General features: G+C 39.0%; 1 protein-coding gene across 8 annotated transcripts; it reads left to right on the forward strand.

Annotated features, from left to right (window-relative positions):
* On the forward strand, positions 343 to 27,556 carry ZMYM1 (zinc finger MYM-type containing 1). Of its 8 annotated transcripts, none has more exons than XM_013963004.2 (10): positions 343 to 404; positions 13,327 to 13,490; positions 14,839 to 14,908; positions 15,117 to 15,366; positions 20,862 to 21,036; positions 21,127 to 21,339; positions 23,241 to 23,394; positions 24,330 to 24,455; positions 24,626 to 24,663; positions 25,270 to 27,556. In XM_013963004.2, the coding sequence occupies exons 2-10, from the start codon at positions 13,395 to 13,397 to the stop codon at positions 27,541 to 27,543; spliced, it is 3,396 nt and encodes a 1,131-aa protein (XP_013818458.1). In that variant the 5' UTR covers positions 343 to 404; positions 13,327 to 13,394; the 3' UTR covers positions 27,544 to 27,556. The 8 variants fall into 8 exon arrangements, with proteins under 8 accessions (XP_013818458.1, XP_005678776.1, XP_013818457.1 ...); XM_005678719.3 differs by having other exon boundaries at positions 347 to 408; XM_013963003.2 differs by having other exon boundaries at positions 348 to 575.

The following is a 27,843-nucleotide window of genomic DNA, read 5'->3' on the forward strand; positions in this document are numbered from 1 at the left end:
GGACGAAAGTGAAAGTCGCGTCCGACTCTTTGCGACCATGGAATTCTCTAGGCCAGAATACTGGAGTTGGTATCCTTTCCCTCCGCCAGGGGATCTTCCCGACCCAAGAATCGAACCGGGGTCTCCTGCATTGCAAGCAGATGTCTAGGACGAAGACACTGGGATTTACACAAATTGCCTACAGAGCCATCACTCAAATTCACGGAACCTAAACGCCCCGCCTGCCGCTCCCACTCCCACCCGCTTTCCAATCCCAAGGTCGCCTTTTCAAGGGGGTGAGCCTGGCCGGACGCACTGCGCAAGCTCGGCCGCAGCGCATGACGGGAAAGGGGCGGGGGCCTACGCGACCGTTTTGCGTCGAAACTGCTTTTAGAAACATCGCGCGGCGGGCGTTCCTCAAAGAAGTTAGTAAGTCTGCTTAAGCGGTTGTGGCGTCGATCTTTATTCCTGTGCTTTACCAGAGGCGAGCGGAGAGTTTCACCAGTCAGAGGGAGGGCGAAGTGTTTTGCAGAGCCGGAGTTCTAGGAGCCCAGCCTTGCCTGTGGATGCCGCCCGGTGGGCGTCGAGAATTCAGGGTCAGTCCCCCCGCTAGTGTTTGTCGTCTTCTTTAACTTTGTCCTCAGAGTCGGGGCGTCTCTGCCCCCACTTTCCGCGTTTCTCTCCGCCTTCTACCCCTGCGCCGTAACTGCTTCTCAGCCTTGGGTGTCTCTCTGCGGCCTCCGTTTCTGAAACATTTCATTAGATCACACCTGTGGCTCTGCCTCTTTAAGGCAGTTATTTTTTTAAACTTAAAAAATCTTGACACTCCTTTTGCAAATAGAATTGTACACGGGATGTTTGCTAAGAGAGATTTTCAAATTATAAGAATTTCATCATTAATTCGGATTTGAAATTGGAATTAGATGAAGGTGCAGTCTTCATCATTTTATTTCAGTATTTTGCTCTAGTGTACAAGATTGAAAGTAACTTGGTTTCATGGATGGTTACGTTTTGAACTTTCTCAGGTTTCAGCCTGATACTTTTCAATTAAACTGAACCGAAAGCTCAAAAGTAGCTAAGTGGAGAGTTCTCGAAGGGTTGAATCATTAATAACATCTGACGATAGCTTGTATTTCTCATCACAAATATATGACAAGACGCCCCCAAAATACATAACACGAATTATATTACAGTTAGTCCTGATGGAATCAGGACTCACCACTTTGCCCATCTAAAATCTTAGTCTTAAATCAAGAGTATTACTCAGAGAAGTAGATTCCTTTGCTAAATAGTGAATTTACTTCTAGGATTTTCTGTAAGTGGACATATACTGTTCAGAACCCAAAAAGGATAGGTCCAAAGCTGTAATCTTCCTTACTAGTGATAACATCAACTGTATTCACCTGGATGGAAAAATTATTTTCTATGGGTCTCTGTAATTTAGCAAATTAATGCTTTGGGAGGTCTCCAAAATACCTAACATTTGATGTGTAACACAGCTGAGTGTCTCTTAGGATTTTATTAGGTTTTTGGTTTTTTTTAAGTAAATCTTTACTTAAGAAAAGAACTATGAATGAAATGGTTGCTGAACCCCAGAAGCTTTAAGTGCAAGGTTTTTATATTCAAAGTACTTTCCTGATATGACTCACATCTGCTCTTCTAACCTTATTTCCTTCCTCTAGCATTTTATCTCCAACAATATCTTCTTATAGCATAGTGAGTTAAGAAGACAGGAATTTTGGGTTGCCTAAGTAGTTGAAACTCAAGTGGTACAATCTTGGAGGAAAGAACCTCTGAGACATAAGCCCCCCAAATTTGCAGACAAATATTCCCCTCCTCCACTCTTTGGGCTTCCCTGGTAGCTCAGATGGTAAAGAATCTGCCTGCAGTGCAGGAGACATGGGTTCAGTCCCTGAGTCAGGAAGATCCCCTGGAGAAATGAATGGCTACCCACTCCAGTACTCTTGCCTGGAGAATTCCATGGGCAGAGCATGGGGTCGCAAAGAGTTGGACAGGACTGAGCAACTAACACTTTCACTTTCCACTTTTTAGCGAACTCCTGAACTGCGCATCTACAAAGCAAGACTCAAAAAAACCTAGCAGAAAACAGCAGTTGGGAGGATAAACACCTTAAAATAGATTATAGTAGCTTCGCAAAGTTAGGGGCAGTTGAAATTTAAGCCCAGCTAAGGTAGAGGGGACTTGGTAAACATGTAGACTTTCAGTTGAGATTCCCCGGGCGGGGGGAGGGTGGGTGGGATGCAAACCTAGAAGTAAAGGTCACAATTCCTAAGAGATAAGACTGCTTTATCCTGGAAAGTGTCCTCAGGGATAGTCTTAAGTTTATAATTATTGCCAGTGGCTGGGTTTTAGCATGCTAGAAGCTATTCTGATAGGCCTCAATTTATCTTGTCTAGGCATATCTTATTTTCAGTTCTCTCCGATAATGGCAACCCACTCCAGTACTCTTACCTGACAAATCCCATGGACAGAGGAGCCTGGTAGGCTGCAGTCCGTGGGGGCGCTAGGAGTCAGACACAACTGAGCAACTTCACTTTCACTTTTCTCTTTTATGCACTGGAGAAGGAAATGGCAACCCACTCCAGTGTTCTTGCCTGGAGAATCCCAGGGGTGGCGGAGCCTGGTGGGCTGCCGTCTGTGGGGTCGCACAGAGTTGGACATGACTGAATTGACTTAGCAGCAGCAGTAGCAGCAGAGCTGAGTGGGTTTAGAAGCTGAGTAGAATTTGAATAGGCAAAAATGACTTTGCAAGAAGAGTAAGAGCAGAAGTATAGTGGGGAGGAATGAAAAGATTAAAGTGACTCAGTTTGAAGCATCAGGTTTTATGAAGTTTATATCTTAAGGAAAGAAAAAAATTTAAGCGTAGAATTATCTTCTGTGTCCCTTTGGGCCTCCTCTCTCCCCCTTTAGTGTGTAGTGTTCATCTGCATTATACATTAACCAGACCTTCCCCCAAATGGGAATGCCTTCTGGCATTTATTACTATAATGCCAATATATATAATGGCCAATAGTATTATTATGCCAATTATTTTTCCTCCCTCTAGCAGTGGAGTTTCCTAAAAGATTAGCATTCTTTCCAAGCTCAGTGAGGAGTCATGGTGACTTACTGCTCACTTTCTACATGCTTATCTAGACTTTGTATCTTTGATGACCTTTATGTAAATTATCAGTGTGTTATTTTTTTTTTAAAACAAACGTAAAGACAGCTTTTATTTTTTTTTAATTTTTTTTTTACTTTATTTTACTTTACAATACTGTATTCAGTGTGTTATTTTGACATATGATCCTTTGTCTTGAAAATGAGTGTGATAGTCCCTTCATCTCCTAACAGATGAAACAGTCCTCGGCGCTTTCTGAAAGTCTTTGCACTTTATAATCCTCAGGTTGGCTCAAATAAAATCCTCTCTTTTAGGTTGACAATTGTTCAATTTTTAATCAACAGGTTTTATATATGCAGTATTGTCATTTGCAGGAGGGAAGTGTATACATTCCCTCAGGAGGTCTGTTTATCTATCTGGAAGTAACTTCTAATAGCTTGCAAATTCTTTGCAGTCTCATGGGCTTTTGTTTGTTTCATTGAAGTTGACACAGTATTGGTTAATTTCAGGTGTATACCAGAGTGATTCAGTTATATATTTATAATATATATATATACACACACATATATATTTCCATGCTGCTGCTGCTGCTAATTCGCTTCAGTTGTATCTGACTCTGTGCGACCCCAGAGACGCCAGCCCACTAGGATCCCCTGTCCCTGGGATTCTCCAGGCAAGAACACACTAGAGTGGGTTGCCATTTCCTTCTCCATATAGTTCCATAACTTATATATTTTCCATTATAGATTATTATATTGGCTGTATGTATTATTACTGTGCTATATATAAAGTAAATCCTTGTTTTATGTATGAAAGAAAGTGTTAGTCACTCAGTTGTGTCCAACTCTTTGTAACCCCATGGACTGTAACTTGCCAGGCTCCTCTGTTCATGGGATTCTCCAGGCAAGAATACTGGAGTGGATTGCCATTTCCTTTTCCAGGGGATCTTCCCAGCCCATGAATCAAACCCAGGTCTCCTGCACTGCAGGCAGATTATTTACTATTCTAGCCACCAGGGAAGTCTGTTTTATGTATAGTGGTTTGTATTTGTTAATCTTATCCTCTTAATGTATCCCTCCTTCCCCGCTTTCCCTTTTAGGAACCTGTTAAGCTTATTTTCTGTGTCTGTGAGTTTCTTTCTGTTTTGTGTCTAGACTATTTGTATTATTTCTTAGATTCCACTTAAAGTAATATATTTGTCTTTGTCTAACTAGATCACACCATCGTGATTATCTTGGTCATGAAGATCTTTTTTGTACAGTTCTTACTGTACATTCTTGCCACCTCTTAATATCTTTTGCCTCTGTTAGGTCCATACCATTTCTGTCCTATACTGACCCCATCTTTGCATGAAATGTTCCCTTAGTATCTCTGATTTTCTGGAAGAGATCTCTAGTCTTTCCTATTCTGTTGTTTTCCTCTATTTCTTTGCATTGATCGCTGAAGAAGGCTTTCTTATCTCTTCTTGTTATTCTCTGGAACTCTGAGGTCAGATGCTTATATCTTTCCTTTTCTCCTTTGTGTTTCACTTCTCTTCTTTTCACAGCTATTAGCAAGGCCTCCCCAGACAGCCATTTTGCTTTTTTGCATTTCTTTTCCATGGGGATGGTCTTGATCCCTGTCTCCTGTACAATGTCACGAACCTCTGTCTATAGTTCATCAGGCACTCTTATCTATCAGATCTAGTCCCTTAAATCTATTTCTCACTTCCACTGTATAATCATCAGGGATTTGATTTAGGTCATACGTGAATGGTGTGGTGGTTTCCCCCACTTTCTTCAATTTAAGTCTGAATTTGGCAATAGGGAGTTCATGATCTGAGCCACAGTCAGCTCCTGGTCTTGTTTTTGCTGATTTATAGAGCCTCTCCATCTTTGGCTGCAAAGAATATAATCAGTCTGATGTCAGTGTTGACCATCTGGTGATGTCCTTGTGTAGAGTTTTCTCTTGTGTTGTTGGAAGAGGGTGTTTGCTATGACCAGTGCGTTCTCTTGGCAAAACTCTATTAGCCTTTGCCCTGCTTCATTCCGTATTCCAAGGCCAAATTTGCCTGTTACCCCAGGTGTTTCTTGACTTCCTACTTTTGCATTCCAGTCCCCTATAATGAAAAGGACATCTTTTTTGGGTGTTAATTCTAAAAGGTCTTATAGGTCTTCATCGAGCTATTTCAAATCCTGAAAGATGATGCTGTGAAAGTGCTGCAGTCAATATGCCAGCAAATTTGGAAAACTCAGCAGTGGCCACAGGACTGGAAAAGGTCAGTTTTCATTTCAATCCCAAAGAAAGGCAATGCCAAAGAATGCTCAAACTGCCGCACAATTGCACTCATCTCACACACTAGTAAAGTAATGCTCAAAATTCTCCAAGCCAGACTTCAACAATACGTGAACCATGAACTTCCAGATGTTCAAGCTGGTTTTAGAAAAGGCAGAGGAACCAGAGATCAAATTGCCAACATCTGCTGGATCATGGAAAAAACAAGAGAGTTCCAGAAAAACACCTATTTCTGCTTTCTTGACTATGCCAAAGCCTTTGACTGTGTGGATCACAAGAAACTGGAAAATTCTGAAAGATGGGAATACCACACCACCTGACCTGCCTCTTGAGAAATCTGTATGCAGGTCAGGAAGTAACAGTTAGAACTGGACATGGAACAACAGACTGGTTCCAAATAGGAAAAGGAGTACGTCAAGGCTGTATGTTGTCACCCTGCTTCTTTAACTTCTATGCAGAGTACATCATGAGGAACGCTGGGCTGGAAGAAGCACAAGCTGGAATAAGATAGCTGGGAGAAATATCAATAACCTCAGATATGCAGATGACACCACCCTTATGGCAGAAGGTGAAGAAGATCTAAAAAGCCTCTTGATGAAAATGAAAGAGCAGAGTGAAAAAGTCGGCTTAAAACTCAACATTCGGAAAATGAAGATCATGGCATCTGGTCCCATCACTTCATGGCAAATAGATGGGGAAACAGTGGAAACAGTGTCAGACTTTATTTTGGGGGGCTCCAAAATCACAGATGGTGATTGCAGCCATGAAATTAAAAGACACTTACTCCTTGGAAGAAAAGTTATGACCAACCTAGATAGCATATTAAAAAGCAGAGATATTACTTTGCCAACAAAGGTCCACCTAATCAAGGCTATAGGTTTTCCAGTGGTCATGTATGGATGTGAGAGTTGGACTCTGAAAAAGGTTGAACGCCAAAGAATTGATGCTTTTGAGCTGTGATGTTGGAGAAGACTCTTCAGAGTCCCTTGAACTGCAAGGAGATCCAACCAGTCCATCCTAAAGGAGATCAGTCCTGGGTGTTTTTTGGAAGGAATGATGCTAAAGCTGAAACTCCAGTACTTTGGCCACCTCATGTGAAAAGTTGACTCATTGGAAAGGACTCTGATGCTGGGAGGGATCGGGGGCAGGAGGAGAAGGGGATGACAGAGGATGAGATGGCTGGATGGCATCACCGACTCAATGGACGTGAGTTTGGATAAACTCCGGAAATTGATGATGGACAGGGAGGCCTGGCATGCTGCGATTAATGGGGTCGCAAAGAGTCAGACACGACTGAGCGACCAAACTGAACTGAATAATGTTAAGCATCTTTTCATGTGCCTACAGACCACCTGACCTGCCTCTTGAGAAACCTATATACAGGTCAGGAAGCAACAGTTAGAACTGGACATGGAACAACAGACTGGTTCCAAATAGGAAAAGGAGTATGTCAAGGCTGTATATTGTCATCCTACCTATTTAGCTTACATGCAGAGTACATCATGAGAAACGCTGGGCTGGAAGAAGCACAAGCTGGAATCAAGATTGCCAGGAGAAATATCAGTAACGTCAGATATGCAGATGACAGCACCCTTATCGCAGAAAGTGAAGAAAAACTAAAAAGCCACTTGATGAAAGTCAAAGAGGAGAGTGAAAAAGTTGGCTTAAAGCTCAACATTTAGAAAACAAAGATCATGGCATCTGGTCCCATCACTTCATGGGAAATAGGTGGGGAAATACTGGAAGCAGTGTCAGAGTTTATTTTGGAGGGCCCCAAAATCACTGCGGATGATGATTGCAGCCATGAAATTAAAAGACCCTTACTCTTTGGAAGGAAAATTATGACCAACCTAAATAGCATATTAAAAAGCAGAGACACTACTTTGCTGACAAAGGTCCATCTAGTCAAGGCTATGGTTTTTCCAGTATTCATGTATGGATGTGAGAGTTGGACTGTGAAGAAAGCTGAGTGCCGTAGAATTGATGCTTTTGAACTGTGGTGTTGGAGAAGACTCTTGAGAGTCACTTGGACTGCAAGGAGATCCAACCAGTCCATTTTAAAGGAGATCAGTCCTGGGTGTTCTTTGGAAGGAATGATGCTAAATCTGAAACTTCAGTACCTTGGCCACCTCACGCGAAGAGTTGACTCATTGGAAAAGACTCTGATGCCTGGAGTGATTGAGGGCAGGAGGAGAAGGGGACGACAGAGGATGAGATGGCTGGATGGCATCGCTGACTCAATGGGCGTGAGTTTGAGTGAACTCCGAGAGTTGGTGATGGACAGGGAGGCCTGGCGTGCTGCGATTCATGGGGTCGCAAAGAGTCGGACACGACTGAGTGACTGACTTGACCTGATTGTCCATCTGTGTGACTTCTTCAGAGAAATGGCTGTGTTCTGCCCATTTTTTAATTGGGTTATTTGGTGTTTTTTGATACTGAATTGTATGAGCTGTTTGTATATTTTGGAAATTAAGCCATCATTTGCAAATATTTGCTGTCATTCTGTATGTTGCTTTTGTTTTATTGATTATTCCCTTTGCTGTTCAAAAATTCTTTAGTTTGATAAGGTCTCATTTGTTTATTTTTGCTTTTTTTTGGCCTTGGGAGACTGATCTAAGAAAATATTGCTATGATTTATGTCCAAGATGTTTTGCTTGTGTTCCCTTCTAGGAGTTTTATGGCATCTTATAATTGGGTCTTTAAACCATTTTGAGTTTACTTTTGTACATGGAGTGAGGGAGTGTTCTAATTTCACTTATTAACATATAGCCGTCTAGCTTTCCTAACACCACTCGCTGAAAAGACTGTCTTTCTCCACTGTGTTTTCTCACCTCCTTTGTCATAGATTAGTTGACCATATGTGAGTGGGATTATTCTGTTCCACTGAGCTATGTGTATGTTTTTTGTGCCAGTACCATGCTGTTTTGATCTCTGTAGCTTTGTAATGTAGTCCAAAGTCTGGAAGTATTACGATTCCAATGTTGTTCTTTGTGTTTATGGTTCTGTATAAATTTTAAGATTATTTGTTCTAGTTCTGTGAAAATTGTCATGGGTATTTTCATAAGAATTACATTAAATTTTTAGTTTGCTTTAGGTAGTATGGACAGTGTAACAGTATTCTTCAAATCTAAGGTCATGAGATATCCTTCCATTTCTTTGAATCATATTTTGTTTCTTTTATCAATGTTATGTAGTTTTCAGTGTATAGGTCTTTCACTTCCTTGGTTAAATTTATTTCTTAGAGTTTTGTGAAGGGGTTGCCATCATATCAAATGGGATTTTTTTAAATGTAATTTTATTTATTTATTTTTACCTTTGGGCATCACTGAGTTTGGTTGCTTCACCCAGAGTTTCTCTAGTTGTGGTGAGTGGGGTCTGCTCTTTTGTTGTGGTGCACAGCCTTCTCTCGCAGTGGCTTCTCCTTTTGCAGCACACAGGCGTAGTAGTTGCAGCTCATGTGCCCCATTGCTCCTTGGCATGTGGGATCTTCCCATACCAGGAATTGAACCCATGTCCCCTGCATTGGCAGGTGGATTCTTATCTGTTACACCATCATGGAAGTCCTGTTTACTCTCTTTCTGATACTCATGTTTTCTTTTAAAAATAATGTGAGTTTTCTGCTTCATAATCTATCCCTCTTTGGTTTAAATTAAAATTTGTTTAATTAACTAGCAGGAAGATGTTTCACATTTATTCTGTGACTATTAATAGTCTCCAGTGTATATGTGGTTTAGCTCCAGTTTGGGAAGATGGATGGGATGTGTTAAAAAGAGGTCTCTAGGACTTGTTACTCCTTTGTTCATCTTATTGAGAAAGGAGGTAATGAATTTGTTGTTCATATGTCTTCTGCTCTTTTTGTTTTTTGTAGTAGGTGAAGAAGTGTTATGTACCATTTTCTTCTGTCTCAAATATATTAGATTAGTTACATTTTCAAGGTACTTTCTATTCTTTGCCTGTATAATGACTGACATGTTTGAAAGAATCCCTCAATATTCTATTTTTAGTTGATCTTTAAAGTTAATATAGCACATTTACTTTCGAGTGAAGGGGGATCTACAATCTAGTAGTTAGTTTCCAGCGAGTTTTACTCTACTGATTGTATATAATGCTCAAATGGACTGAGCAGAGGCTGTATGAGTTTTTATTACACTTCACCGTGAGGCCTTATTTAATTTTCTGCCTAGAGATAGGAGATTACAGTAAAAGCTGAGTTGAAGATAAGGGTGAGGTTGGTGGTTGAGTTCCAACCTCAAAAATAAAAGACAGTGTCAGAACTTGGGAATTTTCAACATACTAACTCAGTATAAAACCATAGACCTGGAATTATTCCAGGAGGAACTTTGACTTAACCTTACCTGTTTTACTTTTCTCTTGCTCTCCGTAATCATTATTTGTAAAGCAAAGAGTTTCGTTTTGTCATGGAGGTGGTATAAGAAAAGGAATCCAGGAGACTTGTCCTCTGCAGTGAAGATTAGGAAGGGAAAGAGTTCCAGAGGAGTTAGAATTGGAGGTGGCAGCTGCAGGAAAAATGAAAAATAGGCCAAGAACCACCTGCCAACACAGGAGATGTAGGAGATGCAGGTTCAAAAAGAGAGAGAGACACAGGTTTGATGCCTGGGTCAGGAAGATTCCCTGGCAGAGGGCCTGGCTACCCACTCCAGTATTCTTGCCTGGAGAATCCCATGGACAGGGGATCCTGGCAGGCTACAGTCTATAGAGCGGCAAAGAGTTGGACATGACTGAAGCTACTTAGCATACAAGGAAACAAGGAGAATGCAAGGAATCAGTCTGTCCTTGAAAATAGAGGCCTTGGGACTGAACAATTGTTGCCTGAAAACTGGGTTTACGTCTTCGTGGTTGTCAAGCCAATAAACACAATCATAGCAAATACTGGGAGAAGGAAATATTTGTTATTACTTGCTTCCCTGGTGGCTCAGTGGTAAAGAATCCACCTGCTAGGGCAGGAGATGGAAGTTTGATCCCTGGGTTGGGAAGATCCCCTGGAGAAGGAAATGGCAACCCACTCCAGTATTCTTGCCTGGGAAACCCCATGGACAGAAAAGCCCAGCGGGCTACAGTCCACGGGATAGCAAAGAATCGGATGAGACTGAGCACATATACACGCAGCAAGTAAGGAGAACACTGGGGAGCTCACCCAAAGCATTGTCTCCCCAACAGCAAAACTGGGAGGTGTTAAGCTAAAGTGGAAGAAAGAAAGCGAAGTCACTCAGTCATGACCGACTCTTTGCAACCCCGTGGACTATAGCCTACCAGCCGCCTCCATCCATGGAATTTTCCAGGCAAGAATACCGGAGTAGGTTGCCATTTCCTTCTTTAAACTAAGGGTACTTGCATATTCACGACGGGGCTTGAACAGAGAAGAATTCAGCATAGAACTGGAACAAAGGTCGACAGAGCCCAAGGTTTAGTTGATTGAAGTCTGGAGGGTCAACATCATCTTCCCACCCTCCAGCTGGAAGGGAGCCTTAGTTCCTGTGGACCTCAAAGGTATTATTCCCTTGAGGAACCAGGACCCTGACCCCACGGCGGCAGTGTTGTTTTCTTGACTGCTCCTCCCTTGTTTCAGCATTGCCTCACGTGGCACTTGTGGTAAAGAACCCGCCTGCCAGTGCAGGAGACATAAGAGATGTGGGTTTGATCCTTGGGTTGGGAAGATCCCCTGGAGAAGGGCATGGCAACCCACTCCAGTATCCTGTCCTGGGAAATCCCATGGACAGAGAAGCCTGCCAGGATACAGTCCATAGGGTCACAGAGTAATACACAACTGAAGTGACTTAGCACACATGCACTGGTGTTAGATTATCTAGTTCAACTCATTAATTTGGGACTTCCCTGGTGGCTCAAATGGTAAAGAATGTGGGGACCTGGGTTCGATCCCTGGGTCGGGAAGCTACCCTGAAGGAGGGAATGGGTACCACTCCAGTGTTCTTCCCTAGAGAATTCCACAGACAGAGGAGCCTGGCAAGCCACAGTCTGTGGAGTTGCAGAGAGTCAGACATGACTGAGCAGCTGCCACCACCATGAGCAAGATCATTAATTACTAAGACCTGCTGAAGGGCAAGCATTGAAGCCAGGCTTAGATCACAAATGGTTTAGGCCAAAATGGTTCTCTTACATCAAGAAAGCCATATGTGGTTCTCTTTCTCCAGGGACTCTAATCTGTCTGCTTTGCACGATCAAAAGGCTCCTCAAAAGTTATAAAATGGGAGTTCTTTTTTAAGCTAAATGCACACAGTCTTTTATATTTTGATTTTGGATATTAGCTACTGTTAAAAAAAATTCAACCCAATAAATTTGAAGATCTAATTGGTTTCATTCAGAAATGTGTCAATATGCCACCTAGTGAATAGCAGGATATTCAAGGAGCTGTACAAGATGGAAGGTTTTATAGGCAGAAAGAAGGTAGGATAAGGAAGCCAAAAGAGTAGACTATTTCAGACAATGTTTTGGGCAGATTACCTCATTAGTGCTGACCAAGAAATTAACTGACTGGCTTAAAATTTCACTGTTTGGAGAGTCTGAAACTGCAGTTCAGTTAGGTATTAAGTCTTGATGGGTCTTAGCACAAATAAGTCCATCTTGGGCTTGTTGTTTCTTCTTAATACTATTTACCAAAAAGGAATTGATGGGAGGTGGAGGAGGCATTAAGTATAATGAGAAAATAGATTCAAGACAATCATTTGATCCAATTTGGTGATTAGTTGTGAGACTGTGGGAGAAGAGGAATTTATGGCTGTACCTAGATTTCTGGCCTGGAAAATTGGGTATATACCATAAAGCCATTTCCCAAGAAAGATGACAGACATAAAGCAGGCTTATGGGGATAATACAAGAATTAAGTTTTTTGGGTTTTTTTGGCTGCGGTGGGTCTTCATTGCTTCATGCAGGCTTTCTCCAGTAGCGAAGAAGGGGCGCTACTCTTTGTTGTGCGTGCAAGGGCTTCTGATTTCATTTCGGTGGCTGCTCCTGTTGCAGCATGCAGGCTTCTGTAGTTGCTGCTCATGGGCTTAGTAGTTGTGGCTCACAGCAGACTGAGTTGCTCCTCAGCATGTGGAATCTTCCTGGACCAGGGATCAAACTGGTGTCCCATGCATTGCAAGGCACATTTCTTAACCACTGATCCACCAGGGAAGCCCAGGAATATAGTTTTAAGTCTCTTGAATTTGAGGAATGCCTGGAACATTGAAGTGGAGATATTTAATAGGTAGTTGGTTACCTGGGCTAGAGCTGAGGTATATAGGGGGAAAAGAGCATATAGATGATACTTGAATCCCAGATTGTGCCCATGAGCAAGTGAAAAGAGTCCTGAGGAATTGTGCTTAGAGGAACACAGATATTTAGAAGGAGATGACGTAAATGAGAAAAAGACTGGCAAAGAGGTTGGAGGAGAAATAGGTCTTGGACTTATGAGTCAAGGAGGGACAGAATTTCAAAGACAAGAGAAGAGTTGGTTAGAGGGAAGGCAGTAGCTTTAGAAATTGGATTTTTGTTTGTTTGTTTTTAATGTATTTAAATGCTTCTGTGAAAGGAACCGGGAGACGCAGGTTTGATCCCTAGGTCAGGGAGATCCCCTGGAGGAGGAAATGGCAACCCACTCCAGTATTCTTGCCTGGGAAATACTATGGACAGAGGAGCCTAGTGGGCTGCAGTCCACGGGGTCACAAAAAGTCGGACATGACTGAGTGAGCATGAGAGGAACCAATAATCAGGGGAAGGGGCGCTTGAGGGAATAGCAGTAGAGAAGACTAGTCTTTATGCCAGAAGAAGGCATAGAAGTTTATTTACTGGAGAAGTGTAAAAAGCAAAGCTATATTGCAGGGTAATGGATGAAGGAAGGGTATGTGAAAGAACCTTTTGTGCCTCCAGAAAATTACTATATTTGAGGGAACTTTTAAAAATCAGCCTCGTCATCAGTTCCTAATTTATTTTAGGAAACTGTTTCCCAAGGGAAAAACCCATTAGTTTGGAAGTAGAGGATTTCTTTGCATCAGAGACTGAGATGAAAGAATCACCAACAAGTGGTGAATGTGACAAGGCAGTGGCTACACAAGTGAAGAGGCTAGATGAAGTTAAGGTGGAACCCGACAACACTCAGGTAAATGTTTCACCTTATTTTCTATTTTCCAGGGTAGCATTTAGCTAAAATTTTAGTTATGCAGATGCTGGTTTATTGGTTGAAAATCTTAATTTCTTCCCCAAAGCAGTTGACCAAGTAATGTAGAATGTGTGGTTAAGTGCCAGAATAAGCATGTGCAGCAATGTGAGAGAGAGATGGACTGTTTGGATGTGGGTATTGGGTTTAATAAGAAAAAGATTGCTTAAGGTATTATGGGTCTGTCTGAAGTTAGCACATATTTGTTTTCATTTTTCTTAACTTGAAACAATACAAATAACTAGTTATATATGCTTTTGTGCTACTATCTCTATTAAGTAATAGAATTATTTAGTACATTTTAAGTACTTAGAATTTTTCTTTGTTTATCCAAATTAAATTCATTTTTATCCTTAAACTTTTTTAGACTTATCAAATGCTATAAGCAGGGCTAAATTTCCTTAGATTGTCTGTATATGAACCTGTTGAAATTTACAATGAAAAGCAATTTCATTTTAAATTTACTTCTAGTATTCTGTTTGCTACTGCTAAGTCACTTCAGTCGTGTCCGACTCTGTGCAACCCCACAGACAGCAGCCCACCAGGCTCCCCCGTCCCTGGGACTCTCCAGGCAAGAACACTGGAGTGGGTTGCCATTTCCCTCTCCAGTGCGTGAAAGTGAAGTCGCTCAGTCATATCCGACTCTCAGCGACCCCATGGACTGCAGCCTTCCAGCCTCCTCTGTCCGTGGGATTTTCCAGGCAAGAGTACTGGAGTGGGGTGCCATTGCCTTCTCCAAGTATTCTGTTTAGAAATAACATAAAGTAAATTAGTACCAAGTAAAGGGTGTGACTCCCGTTGGATGACAATGGGCAATAATATTGTCCATCTAGGAAATACCTGTTACTTCTTCAATTCTTGAACATTCAAAGACATAGAGCAAGTTTAGGTTGATTGCCTGATGCTCTGAAAAAAATCCTGCTTTGTAAGACTCATTCAGCCCAGTCTTAAGAATTTTTGTGTTTAAGGTCCTTATGAAGACAATTAGCTGTTAGTGATCAGAACAAGAAGGGGAAATAAGTACCATTATTGAGTATGTCTACCCTCTTTTTGTAGTAGCTGCTGAGGGACTATGTTAACAAAAATTTATAAAGTTGTATCTAGGTACAGTAGAAAATACTGTAATAATTAGTGGGTGTTACCAGCCAGAAGTCACCAGAAAGGGAATATTTACTTATATACCATGGTTCAATGCAGTAATACAATTCACTGAACAGACTTCAGTGTAATATATAATTTTCTATTGATTGATTGATGGTTTTCATTATTTTCAACTTTTTTTTTTTTTTAGGAGTACTGTCAAGCCCAGCAGCCCAAAACTCAGGAGAATGACCTGAAAGTCAACTCTGCGTTTTCAGACGGTAGTACTAGAATTGCTTAAGTTAATCATATTTATTCTGACGAATATGATGGCCAGTTTATTCTACTTTTTTAGAATCCCCTTGAATAGTGCATTGATTGTTTTGGGTTTCAAGTCCAGAAGAAGTAACCTCTAAAAGATAGTGAAAGAATACATACTTAATTTTATATAAATACTAATTTTTTTTCCTTCCTGTTTTGTATTTATAGCTCCTCAGATCACTGCAGGCATTCAGCTTTCTCTGGCATCATCTGGCATGAATAAGATGCTTCCTTCAATTTCAACCACAGCTGTTCAGGTTTCCTGTTCTGGTTGTAAAAAAGTTTTTCAAAAGGGACAAACTGCTTATCAGAGGAAAGGTTCTACTGAGCTTTTCTGCTCCACACCATGCATCACTGAATACATTTCATCTGGCAGTTCACCAGCTCTTCCGAAGAGAACTTGTTCAAACTGCTCAAAGTATATAATTCTAAATTATGCCCTCTTTTACTTCCCTACATAGATCTTGATCAGAATGTTGGTTGTAATTTTCTTTGTTTTTTTCTGAAGTAATCGCCTTGGTTTAGGGTAAAGAAGTTGCTTCTGCTTTTGGTTCCTGTAATAGATTGTTCAGAAGTAGTTTTTGTGTGTGTGTTTATTAAGAGAATTGCAGAAATTAAAACGATAGGAATTGTTTCTCTTTACCTTTAAATAATGTGACTTCCAAAACTTATTTTCCTCTTCTTTACATTGGAAATCCTCTACAATTGGGGTTACTGTGTGCCCGTTCTGTTTTATCATTTAACTGTATAGAAAGTAACTTACTAAAAAATTAATCGTAATAAGTTACTTTTTGACCTTCCAAGGAGTAAAGTTTTATAATGCTTCTCTTGTAGTGGCAAGTGAAGTTGTTTCATAATTTTCCTTTAAAAAATTTAATGGCCTTCAGTAAACATAGGTGTATGTATGTAGTCTTAAGGTTTCTGTGAACTATTATTGGGGTGTCTTTTGCTAACTTTTTTACTTATGTGAGACAATTTAGGTAAGGAGAAAAGAAGTAATAGTGATTCATAACATCCAGAATTTTGAACTCTACACTGAGATATATAAAGGTTCAGTGCTTTGAGAGTCATATGGTATTATAAATCTGGTTTGTTATTTCTCATTAAATGCTAGTGGTAAACATTTTAAATGTTCTTTGTTTCAGAACAAGAGAATATATGAGCCACCAGTTTTGCCACCAAATATGACTAAATGCCTTTCAAATAGTACCTTGTTTTGGAATCAAATTGCCATGATCTGAATCTTGCTTCCTTAGTTCACATTTTGATACTATATGTGGTCCCTGAGTGGCTTTATCAACATCATCTGGGAGCCTGTTAGAAATGTAGAGTCTCAGGTTTCCCCAGGCCTATTAATCAGAACTGCGTTTATCCCCAAGTGATTCATATACATGCCAAAGTTCAAACAACATTGAGAACTTCTTTGTATTCCCATCTGTCTTGTTAAATGTACATAAGAATTATGATCACTCAATAATATATTTAAGCAGTCAGAACAATACTGGCATGTAATAAGAACCCAGGAAATGTTGACTATGGGTGGTATTTTCTGAACAAACTCACAAACTCTTCACATTGGTTGCTTTAGCTCCTCATTTGGCTGCTGCTTCAGAAGTTAGCCCTGGCTTCATCTTCCTCCCCAGAATTCTACTACGTTTTCTCTTGTGCTTTGTAAACCTTTTAACGCTGTACTTTGTTCTTTCTCTTTTTTGCTGTGGGCTGTATGGCATTCTCTTCAGCATGCTTTCTTTCTCTGCAGAGTCATAAAACTGGAAGGGACTTTAGAGATCATCCTGTTCAAACATTTTCTTTTGGTTTTGAGGAAACTGAGGCCCTAAGAAGTTAAGGTGTCATGTTCCTGTGTTTGGAGTTTATCCGTTACACATCTTCAGCAGAGCTCCCAGGCAGATTGAAAAGGCTGAAGCAGGAAAGATTTAGTGTGTAAGTTGTTCTTTAAGGCAAAGAAATCCACTATGAACAAAAAAACAAGTTTTAACTTTATTTGGAATAAAAATGTTTTGATACAAAATAACTTAATAGGTTTGGTGGAAAGGTAGTGATGCTTAGGCTAGGAGAGGCCAATCCATTGTTCAGAATAACGTGTACTTTTTTCAGAACTTTTTATTCTGCATTCATCTGTGTTCATTATTATCTTATATTGATATGTACTTCTCAGAATTTTTAGCTGATTATCAGTTACCAATGAGGTTTTTTTAATAGCAGTGATTTAAAATCTATTTTGAGTCAATGTAGGGTTTTTTGTGTTTTTTGAGGATCAGTTGATTTACAATGTTGTGTTAGAGTCAATGTAGTTTTTATTCTGTTTCATGAGCCAATTGAAAGATAGCTTTGAAAATGACATTTTAAATCATGTTAGAAAGATAAGACCCTTTATTTATTTGGCCATACCTAAGGATCACAATAAACTGTGGAAAATTCTGAAAGAGATGGGAATACCAGACCACCGGACCTGCCTCTTGAAAAACCTACATGCAGGTCAGGAAACAACAGTTAGAACTGGACATGGAACAACAGACTGGTTTCAAATGGGAAAAGGAGTACATCAAGGCTGTATATTGTCACCCTGCTTATTTAACTTCTATGCAGAGTACATCATGAGAAACGCTGGACTGGAAGAAGCACAAGCTGGAATCAAGATTGCCGGGAGAAATATCAATAATGTCAGATATGCAGATGACACCACCCTTATGGCAGAAAGCGAAGAGGAACTAAAAAGCCTCTTGATGAAAGTCAAAGAGGAGAGTGAAAAAGTTGGCTTAAAGCTCAACATTTAGAAAACAAAGATCATGGCATCTGGTCCCATCACTTCATGGGAAATAGATGGAGAAACAGTGTCAGACTTTATTTTTGGGGGCTCCAAAATCACTGCAGATGGTGATTGCAGCCATGAAATTAAGAGACGCTTACTCCTTGGAAGAAAAGCTATGACCAACCTAGATAGCATGTTGAAAAGCAGAGACATTACTTTGCCGATTAAGGTCCATCTAGTCAGAGCTATGGTTTTTCCAGTATTCATGTATGGATGTGAGAGTTGGACTGTGAAGAAGGCTGAGTGCCGAAGAATTGATGCTTTTGAGCTGTGGTGTTGGAGAAGACTCTTGAGAGTCCCTTGGACTGCAAGGAGATCCACCCAGTCCATTCTGAAGGAGATCAGCCCTGGGATTTCTTTGGAAGGAATGATGCTAAAGCTGAAACTGCAGTACTTTGGCCACCTCATGCGAAGAGTTGACTCATTGGAAAAGACTCTGATGCTGGGCGGGATTGGGGGCAGGAGGAGAAGGGGACAACAGAGGATGAGATGGCTGGATGGCATCACGGACTTGATGGATGTGAGTCTGACTGAACTCCGGGAGTTGGTGATGGACAGGGAGGCCTGGCGTGCTGCAGTTCATGGGGTCGCAAAGAGTCAGACACGACTGAGTGACTGAACTGAACTGAAAGGAGATAAGTCCTAGGTGTTCATTGAAAGGACTGATGTTGAAGCTGAAACTCCAGTACTTTAGTCACCTGATGCGAGGAGCTGACTCATTTGAAAAGACCCTGATGCTGGGAAAGATTGAGGGCAGGAGGGAAGGGGAGGGCAGGATAAGGTGGTTGGATGGCATCACCAACTCAATGGACATGAGTTTGGGTAAACTCTGGGAGTTGGTGATGGGCAGGGAGGATGGCGTGCTGCAGTTCATGGGGTCACAAAGAGTTGGAAAAGACTGAGCAACTGAACTGAACCACATGTCTTGCAGGATCTTAGTTTCCTGACCAAGGATTGAACTGTCGCCCTTGGCAGTGAAATCACAGAGTCCTAACGACTGGACTGCCAGGAAATTCCCATGGTTGTTTTTTTTTTTTAGTAAGGCCGTAGTATATTAGAAGCCAGCAGTCTAGTATGCTAGTCGCAGAAAAAGCCAGTCAGTGTAGTTTCTTCTGCCTTCTTTCCCCTCTGACTAATTTCTTACTATCTGAAAAATGTTCCTCAGATATCTGTACCCTTGATCTGTTCCCATACCACTCCTTCCTCTCCTTTCCCCCACCTGCCACCCAGATAATTGTTCCATGGTCTGTGTCTTCCTAGTGTCCATAACTCCCAAAACATTTTTCATAAAATAATGTTCTTAAAGAATTGATATTGCTCCAGTTAGACTATGAACCTCTGGACATTAGGGACTAGATTATATTCATCTTTGTATTCCCAAATCCTAAACGCTGTTAGGAACACAGTGACTCCTAGAAAGAAATTTTGTCACAGCTCAGATACTGCATTTAGAGCTACAGCTTAAACCAGTAAAATGACTGGTGGTAGGGTAATGAAAACTGACGTCTTATATTGGTGCTGTTTAAGGAGGCAGAAAGCTTACAGTACAGATAGTCCCCAGCTTCCAGTGGTTCTCCATGATGATTTTTTGACTTTACAGTGGTGCTAAAGTAAAACACATTCAGCAGAAACTTACTTCAAATTTTGAATTTTGATCTTTCCCTGGGCTAGTACAATAATATGCAGTATGATATTCTCACAATGGGAGGCAGTGGCAGTGGGCCCGAGCTCCCAATCAAGTCACATGATCACAAGGATAAACAACTCATAAACCTGAAATCATTATGTACCCCTACAACCGTTCTTTCACGTTTGGTACCATGTTCATTAAGTTATATGATATATTCATCACTTTATAATACTTTGTAGGATGATTTTACCCATCAGTAGGTTGTTAAGGCAAGTGTTCTAAACACATTTAAAGTAGGCTAAGCTATAATGTTCTATAGGTTAGATGTACATTTTCAACTTATGATATTTTCAGTTTAAAATGGGTTTATCTGGACATAACCCCGTCATAAGTCAAGGAAGATTTGTACTTAAAAATTTGTTAATATTGGGATATTAAAGTGTTGATTTCAGAAGTATTTCATTTGGAAACCTGTTATCTTGAAAGATTAATATTCTGAAGGATCTAGGTAGCCAGATATTTCGTTTTGTCCTGTAGTAGCAGTTCTCAGATTTTCTGGTTTCTGGATCCCTTTACACGCAACAATTTTTGAAGACCCAAAGATCTTTATTTTATGTAGATTACATCTAGCTATATATATATTGTGTTGGAAATGTAAACTGAAGAATTTTTAACTGTTTAATTATTAACTCAATAAATAGTGCATGTTGATAAAAGTATTTTTTATGAAAACAGCTGTTTTAAAAATTTAGCATCGTTTTATTAGTATGGCAAACTGCTTTACTGTCTGGCTGGGTTTTCATATCTGCTTCTGCATTCAGTTTGTTACAAAATGTTCTTTTGGTTGAAGTCTAAAGAAAATCTGACCTTACAAATAAATATTTGAAAGAGAGAGGAGTGTTTAGCATTTGAGATAGTTGTAAATTTTTTTTAATACTACTTGAATGGTAGTTTCTTAAATGTTAGTTGTAATGTGGAATCTGAAACCACATCAGTGAATTTTTTGTACTGAAAATTTAGTGGTCTGTTTGTACTTAGAATGGTTCTTTTACCTGCAAATGATTTTTTCTGCGTATTATCATCATTTGGAAAATATTGATTCCCTGAGGTATGCAGACTTCCAAATGTTGTCATTTCATTATGCAGTATTTTTAAATCACATTTGCTTTTTTTCTTTGTAATTTACTTAGTTCTTACTCCTTTTTTTAATTCTATTTTGACTTTTTTTTTTTTTTTGGTCTTGCCCTGTGACATGTGGGATCTTATTAGTTCCCCAACCAGGGATCAAACCAAATTCAGATTTTCTTATTTCAAGGTTTATGTTTCTACTGTTTCACAGTTCTTCAGGTATATGAAACAAGAGGAGAGAGTTATTTAAGGGAGTGGTTTAGGTTATGAAGAGAAAAAATAATTGCGGTAAAGTTTAATGGTGCCCTTGTTGTTTATTTTTTAGAGACATTTTAAATCTAAAGGATGTGATCAGTATTCAGCTGGAAGATACTACCAGTAGCAAAACTTTTTGCAGTCAGTCTTGTCTTTCATCATATGAAGAAAAAAGAAAGCCAGTTGTTACCATATGTACTAATAGTGTTCCAGCCAAGTGCAGCGTGTGTCAGAAGACTACTGCTGTAAGTTGCAATATTTCTTAACCTTTAGGGATTCTCAATATTCTGCTTAAATATCAGAGTTTTTACTGGATCTTTTTTTTTTAATCCTAGATTCAGTACGAAGTGAAATACCAGAGTGTGAATCATAGTCTTTGCTGTAATGCCTGTTTTTCAAAATTTCACTCCGCTAACAACCTCATCATGAACTGTTGTGAGAATTGTGGGGCTTACTGTTCCACTAGCTCTAATATGTTCCATATACTTCAAATGGAAGGACAGTCTCATTACTTTAATAGTTCAAAGAGTATTACAGCACATAAGCAGGTATGAATAAAGAGCACTTCATTTTGAATTTGATTGTACAAGACTCAAGTGAGAAATGGGACAGTTGACTCCCATTAGTTGGCTTGTGACTGTTTCCACCTTAGGAAACTGGGGGTATAGATTTTAGTACCATTGTACTTAATTTTAGTTGGTAAGATAATGAAAGAGGTGAAAGAATAGTTCTTTTTTACACAATAATTCATTATAAAAGATGCATGGAGATTTTCCTGAAGAATCTCAGGGTGATCACCTTACCTTGAAGAAAAGGCAAGCAGAAGGAAGCTTGTTTATAAAGTAGATAGCAATAATAACAATAGCCTATTGGTCAATAGGGCTCAACCACAAAAATGTTTTTTATTTTTAATTCCATATATTTAATTCTTATACCTCATAAGCAAGGCTGAAAGATGACTCAAGAATGTCACATGCTTTTCTGAATCAGGAATCCTAGTAGGCAGTAAACCAATGAGAAATAATCCTCTGTTTCTGATAGGAGAGCCTTGGATGTGTGGCTCTGAGAGCAGAGACGCTGGCCCTGCTCTACTGGCTTGAGATAACACAGTGTTCTGAGTGCCTTTCATGAGGTAGACTGTCACACATCTTGCATATTCAGATACTGTTTTGAAATACAACTCTATCCCTGTAAGTGCTTCCTTAAAAGCAAGCAATTGAAGATGGGAGTCTCAACAGGCCACAATTCAAATAGGTCATTTGGGAGCCACAGCTTTTCTGTGGCAGAATTCCCACACCATGAAAGTATCCTACCTTGGGACCAGAAATGGGAGAACAAAGGGCGTAGAACTCTTTGTCTGAAAGCAGTTAATGCCTTTGCTTCTTTACCCCTCACAGTCAGTAAATAGACCGCCCATTTTAAGAACCTGTATTTGAGTATTCAGTTATTCAGCATGTGTGATAGGGTACAACCGATTTGGCTAGATGAGTTAAAAGGCATGTCCGACACAATGCCATGCTACATTTAAGGTATTGTATGATTTTGATAATGGAGAAAACCCATACTGTTAGTGAACTGTAGTCAGGAATTAGATTAAGTCTTGGCTTTCCCACATGAGTAATATGTTAATTATATCACTATTTGTTGGTTAATATTAAATATTGGTAAGTTGTTACATTTCTCAAAATATGAAAACTCATACTATAAGGGACAAAAATAGTAATTTTCAAAATTATACTGTTTTTTGTTGCATTGTTCATTTGCCAACATTCTTTCACAGAAAATCTATTATTTGTATTTGTCTTTGCATTTTGTACGCCTAAAAGCTGTTTGATTTCATTACTGTTAGTGTTAACTAACCATTTCACCAGAAAGAGTAGGTGGTGAACCTCTCAGTTTCTATCCTTTTCCTTTGCACACTTAACTGCTTACAGAAGGCACTATGTTCTGTACCTCTCACTGTTTGTATGTAACTTTCTTAGAATATGCTTGCAATTTTTACCATGAAGTTACGCTAGAAAACAGCGATTCCCATGGCATTTTGTAATCTGTGTTAGGCACTTTTTTCTGACTCCTCCTTAGCACCAGTGGAAGGCTTTCCTTGGTTGATGCCCAAGTTGGCATTGGGGAAGGATCTGTAATTAAGACTTGTGTTCATTTATGAAGTTGGTTTTGATTTCTTGGAATGAAGAACATCTTTCATGACCACTTCATTGCTTGCATATGTGTTGTTATTGCTATTAATATACCTGACAAATAATACAAATAATTATCTAATAGATTAATCCGTTTCCTTTCATTTTAGTCATTTCAACCGATAAGGGCCTTTTTTCTGGTTTTTAAGAAAGTGCAAAAATGTGACTTTGTTGTTATTATATTTCACTTAAGCAGTGGTAGTGGGTATATGTCAGAGAGTAGGAATCTGAACGTTATTTTACTCTCTTAACAGAAACCAGCCAAATCACTTCCATCTGTTCTTTGCAAATCATTGAAGCCCACAGATGAAATGATTGAGACTACCAATGACTTGGGGAAGACAGAGCTTTTCTGCTCTATTAATTGTTTCTCTGCTTATAGTAAAGCTAAGATGGAATCTTCTACAGGTATTATTTGCTTAATAGTTATCAGAGATTTAGTAACTGTTGAGCAATATTACTGCTTTCCCTTAATTTATAACTTTAATTCATTGCCAAATTAAGCTGACTTAAAACAGGTAGTGGCTGGAGTTGAGGCCTGGGAGGGTGGGGAGGAAGCAGGGCGGGGGAAAAATCTAAAACTTGTTTCAAAGAAAGATTTTCCAATGTTTTTGCATGAAAGGAAGGCCACTTCATCACAAGATTTAATATTTACTTGTAAAGATTGTTGTATTAGGATACAGAATCTTCTACTTAGCCCTGCTTTATAAAAACAAGGCTCTGAGTTACATTTTTCACATGAAGCAGAGCTAGTTGAAAATACTTTGATGTTCACTAATAGAAAGGGTTAGATAATCCAGAGCCAATTATGCATTCTACCAAAGAGCCTCATATGGGACCAGTAGTGTTAATTTCATAGACAGTGGAATGAATAATTCCCCTGGGGCTTATGCATCATGCGGGTGGACTTATTATAGAAATTTCTGCAATACTTAAGATACCAACCTAGCTCCTTCATATTGAAGTTGTTGAATCCTGGAATGGTTAGAAATGAGACCGTTAGGAGATTCTATAGGAATCTTTTTTGTGTTCTTCATGGGTAATTTCACAGTAAAGATTTACTTGAAACTTCAAGCAAATAATACAAAAGGACTAAGAAGCTGTGCAAACGTAAAAGATATGAAAAATGTAAATTATCAGTTTAATGTTGGTATTAATGTTATCCTAAAGAACCTGGCTATCCGTAAGCCCTAATAAAAAGTACTCCAATATTCATCAATACTTAAAGCTATTAGATACTTGTGTTATTCATTGAGATAGTTGTTATTAAACAGTGCTTTCTGATTGGTTGATTCTGCCTGGTTTATAAGAAATCTTTTCATTTTTATCAATAAATGTTTCAGTGGTATACGATACTTCAACGAATCTCCCTTCTCCAAAGAAAGATGCAACTCCAGTTATAAGCAATATAGTGTCATTGGCAGATACTCATGATGCCCTGCCCATTGTGAACTCTGATGTATTACAAGGTAAAAATCGATGTGAAGATATTTGACATATACACTCTTGCCATACGTGATTATAGAATCTGTCTTTATTCTAAGTTTCCTTTCAGTTGTCTTATATGAAATAAGTAATTGTAGTTAATGATACTATTTTATAGATTATGGTGTAAGATCTTGAATTTATGCTTTAACAGGTACAGTTTCTTCAGTAACAGCAAATGTCATTGAGGATGTAAGTTTTATTTTTAATTGTTTTTGCTGCTGCCTTTTTTTTTAATTGCTTATTTTTGGCTGCGCTGGGTCTTTGTTGCATGGGCTCTTCTCTAGTTGCTGTGAGTGGGGGCTGCTCTCTAGTTGCAGTGTGTGGGCCTTTCACTGTGATGCCTTCTCTTGTTGAGCACAGGCTCTAAGCATGTGCGGTTAAGTAGTTGTGGTTCCCAGGCCCTAGAGCTCCGGCTCAGTAGTTATGGCACACAGGCTTAATTGCTCTGCGGCCTGTGGGATCTTCCTGGACCAGGGATTGAACCTGTGTCTCCTACATTGGCAAGCAGATTTTTCACCACTGAGCTACCTGGGAAGCCTACTAACTGCCTTCTTTTCTAAGCTTTCCTTTTTTAAACATATTATATGTGTATTTGAACTTATTCATTCCTGTTTTGATCCTGGAGCTCAAAAACAGAGCAGTAAACACCTTTTGGTATTCACATTCAGGTTCTTAGATCTCAAGTCTGATTTGAAATTATTAATAAGAATGCTGAGTTATAATAATTGTTAATGTTTCCCTCTTTAATTAACTGTTTGAAAACTGTTCAAACAAATGTTGTCTTTTTCTCCCAAGGTTTCACCCAGTGAATCAAGTAATAGTGTGCAACAGCCAAGCCTCTCACCACCGTCATCTGTAGTCAGTCAGCATACGGTTGCCTTAAATACAGAAGAACAAAAAGATCATACGTTAAACCAAGATGCTACAAACAATATGAAATCCGTGAAAAAAAGTGACAGGCTACGCCACCCAAAATTTACATCCAAAATACAAAAAGTTAAAGGTAAATCACGAAGTATTAAAAAATCTTATTTTCAACGATTAGAAAACAGTATTAAAAAGGATGTAATGTTCTGTTATTCATGCCAGTTGTTCTGCCAGAAAAAATTTAACTATGGAAGAGAGTCACTTAGAGCACAAGGAATTTCCCATTGGAAAAAAACTCTGGAAAAATTCAGAAAGCATGAAAAAAGTGAAATGCATTTGAAGTCATTGCAGTTTTGGAGAGAATACCAATTTTGTGATGAAGCTGTTAATGACAGTTTATCTAGTCATTCAAAGCAGATTGAAGGAAATAAAAAGTACCTAAAGCTTATAATTGAAAATATTTTATTTCTTGGAAAGCAATGTTTATTCTTAAGAGGAAATGACCAGTCTATTTCATCTGTGAATAAAGGCAACTTTTTAGAATTGTTAGAAATCCGAGCAAAGGATAAAGGAGAAGAAATATTTCAACTTATGAATTCACAAGTTGACTTCTACAATAGTACACAGATTCAAAATGATATTATTGAAATAATAAAGACTGAAATATTGCAAGATATTGTAAATGAGATCAATGTCTCCTCAGCTTTTTCAGTAATATGTGATGAGACAACTGATGGTGCCACTAAAGGACAGTTCTCAGTTTGTGTAAGATACCCGCAGAAAACATCAAAGGCTGTATTAATTAAAGAAAGATTTTTGGGTTTCATAGATGTTGAAGAGATGACTGGGACCAACTTACACAGGAATATCAAAGCTTACCTGCAGCAGATTGGAGTTGATTTGAGTAAACTACGAGGCCAGGCCTATGATAGCACCAGTAATTGGAAGGGAAAATTTAAAAAAATTGCAGCAGAATTTAAGAAGGAAGAGCCAAGAGCTTTATACCTGCATTGTTACACACATTGTTTGGATTTAGCAGTGATTAGGTTTTGTAAAGAAGTAAAAGAGCTCCGAAGTGCTCTAAATACTCTCAGTTCTTTGTTCAACACTATTCATGGGGAAATGTCAGTAAATTTTCAAAACATTTATAAGCTGAGTCAAAGCAAAACATGCAAGAAACACACATCACAACCATGTTGGACAGTCCGTGATAATACATTACTCTCTGTGATTGAGGGTCTTCCAGAAATCATTGAAACGCTAGAAGTTCTATCAAACCATTCCTCAAACACAAGTTTAGCTGATGAATTGAGTGATTTGTTGGCATTGGTTTCTAAATTTGAATTTATCTTTTGTTTGAAATTTCTTTATCGAATACTAAGTGTTATAGGAATTCTTTCCAAAGAGTTTCAAAGTGAAACAATAGACATTTTTTCTTTGTCTTCAAAAATAGAAGCAATTTTGGAGTGTTTATCATCTGAAAGAAATGATACTTATTTCAAAACTATCTGGGATGGAGCAGAGGAAATATGTCAAAAAATAACCTGTAAAGGTTTTGAAGTTGAAAGACCTTCATTTCAAAAGAGAAGAAAAATTCAGAAAACTATAGATCCTGGCAATTCAGACAGTATGTTTTTTCCTACCTCCACAGAAGAACAATACAAAGTTAATATTTATTACCAAGGCTTGGATACTGTATTGCAAAATTTAAAATTGTGTTTTTTAGAGTTTGATTATTGTAAAATGAAGCAAATTTCAGAACTGTTACTTAAATGGAATGAACCCTTAAATGAAGCAACAGCCAAAGAGGTCCAAGAATTTTATAAATTTGATGCAGACATCATCCCAGAACTTAGATTTTATCGGCACTATGCAAAGCTCAACTTTGTCCTGGAATATGATTTTATCAACTTCAGCAATCTTGGCCATTTATTTATTCAGCATGGTCTTCACAATAATATTCCTTGCATATCAAAGCTATTATATGTTGCTTTGTCTTGGCCAGTTACTTCAGCAAGTGTTGAAAACTCATTTTCTACACTGTCGCGTCTTAAAACATATTTATGTCGTACCAAGGGACAAGAAAAGCTTAGTGGCTTAGCCCTAATGGCTGTTGAGCAGGAATTGGTAGATAAACTGATGGAACCTGAAAGGCTCAATGGAATTGTGGAAAAGTTTATCCTTCAGGTGAAAGAAATATAGTACTTGCTAGCTTGAATTCACCTGAATTTTTTTTTTCTGTTGTATATTACAGTTTTTATTTCAAATGTTTGTCTTTTTAAGAAAAAAGGTTTTTCATCAGAACATGTAGCATTTACTTGGTTTAAAATTCATGACATAGAATGCTACATAGTGAAAAGGCTCCATCCCTTTTTAAATACTCATTTCCCCCTCCCACAAGTATTCTCTGTTTCTCTTAAATATTCTTCTGGAAATACTTAGTCATAAATGTACTCTGCAATACACACTGTTCTTCAGCTTGCCTTTTTCATTTAATATGAC

The sequence above is a fragment of the Capra hircus genome, chromosome 3, assembly GCF_001704415.2.
Source record: "Capra hircus breed San Clemente chromosome 3, ASM170441v1, whole genome shotgun sequence".
Taxonomy (NCBI): domain Eukaryota; kingdom Metazoa; phylum Chordata; class Mammalia; order Artiodactyla; family Bovidae; genus Capra; species Capra hircus.

Bases quoted from the DNA above. Each gene is read 5' to 3' on its own strand.
- ZMYM1 (XM_013963004.2), top strand. From the start codon at position 13,395: ATGAAAGAATCACCAACAAGTGGTGAATGTGACAAGGCAGTGGCTACA. The intron at 23,395-24,329 runs GTATTATTTGCT...TAAATGTTTCAG, and splicing joins TAAGATGGAATCTTCTACAG to TGGTATACGATACTTCAACG. The intron at 24,456-24,625 runs GTAAAAATCGAT...ATGCTTTAACAG, and splicing joins GAACTCTGATGTATTACAAG to GTACAGTTTCTTCAGTAACA.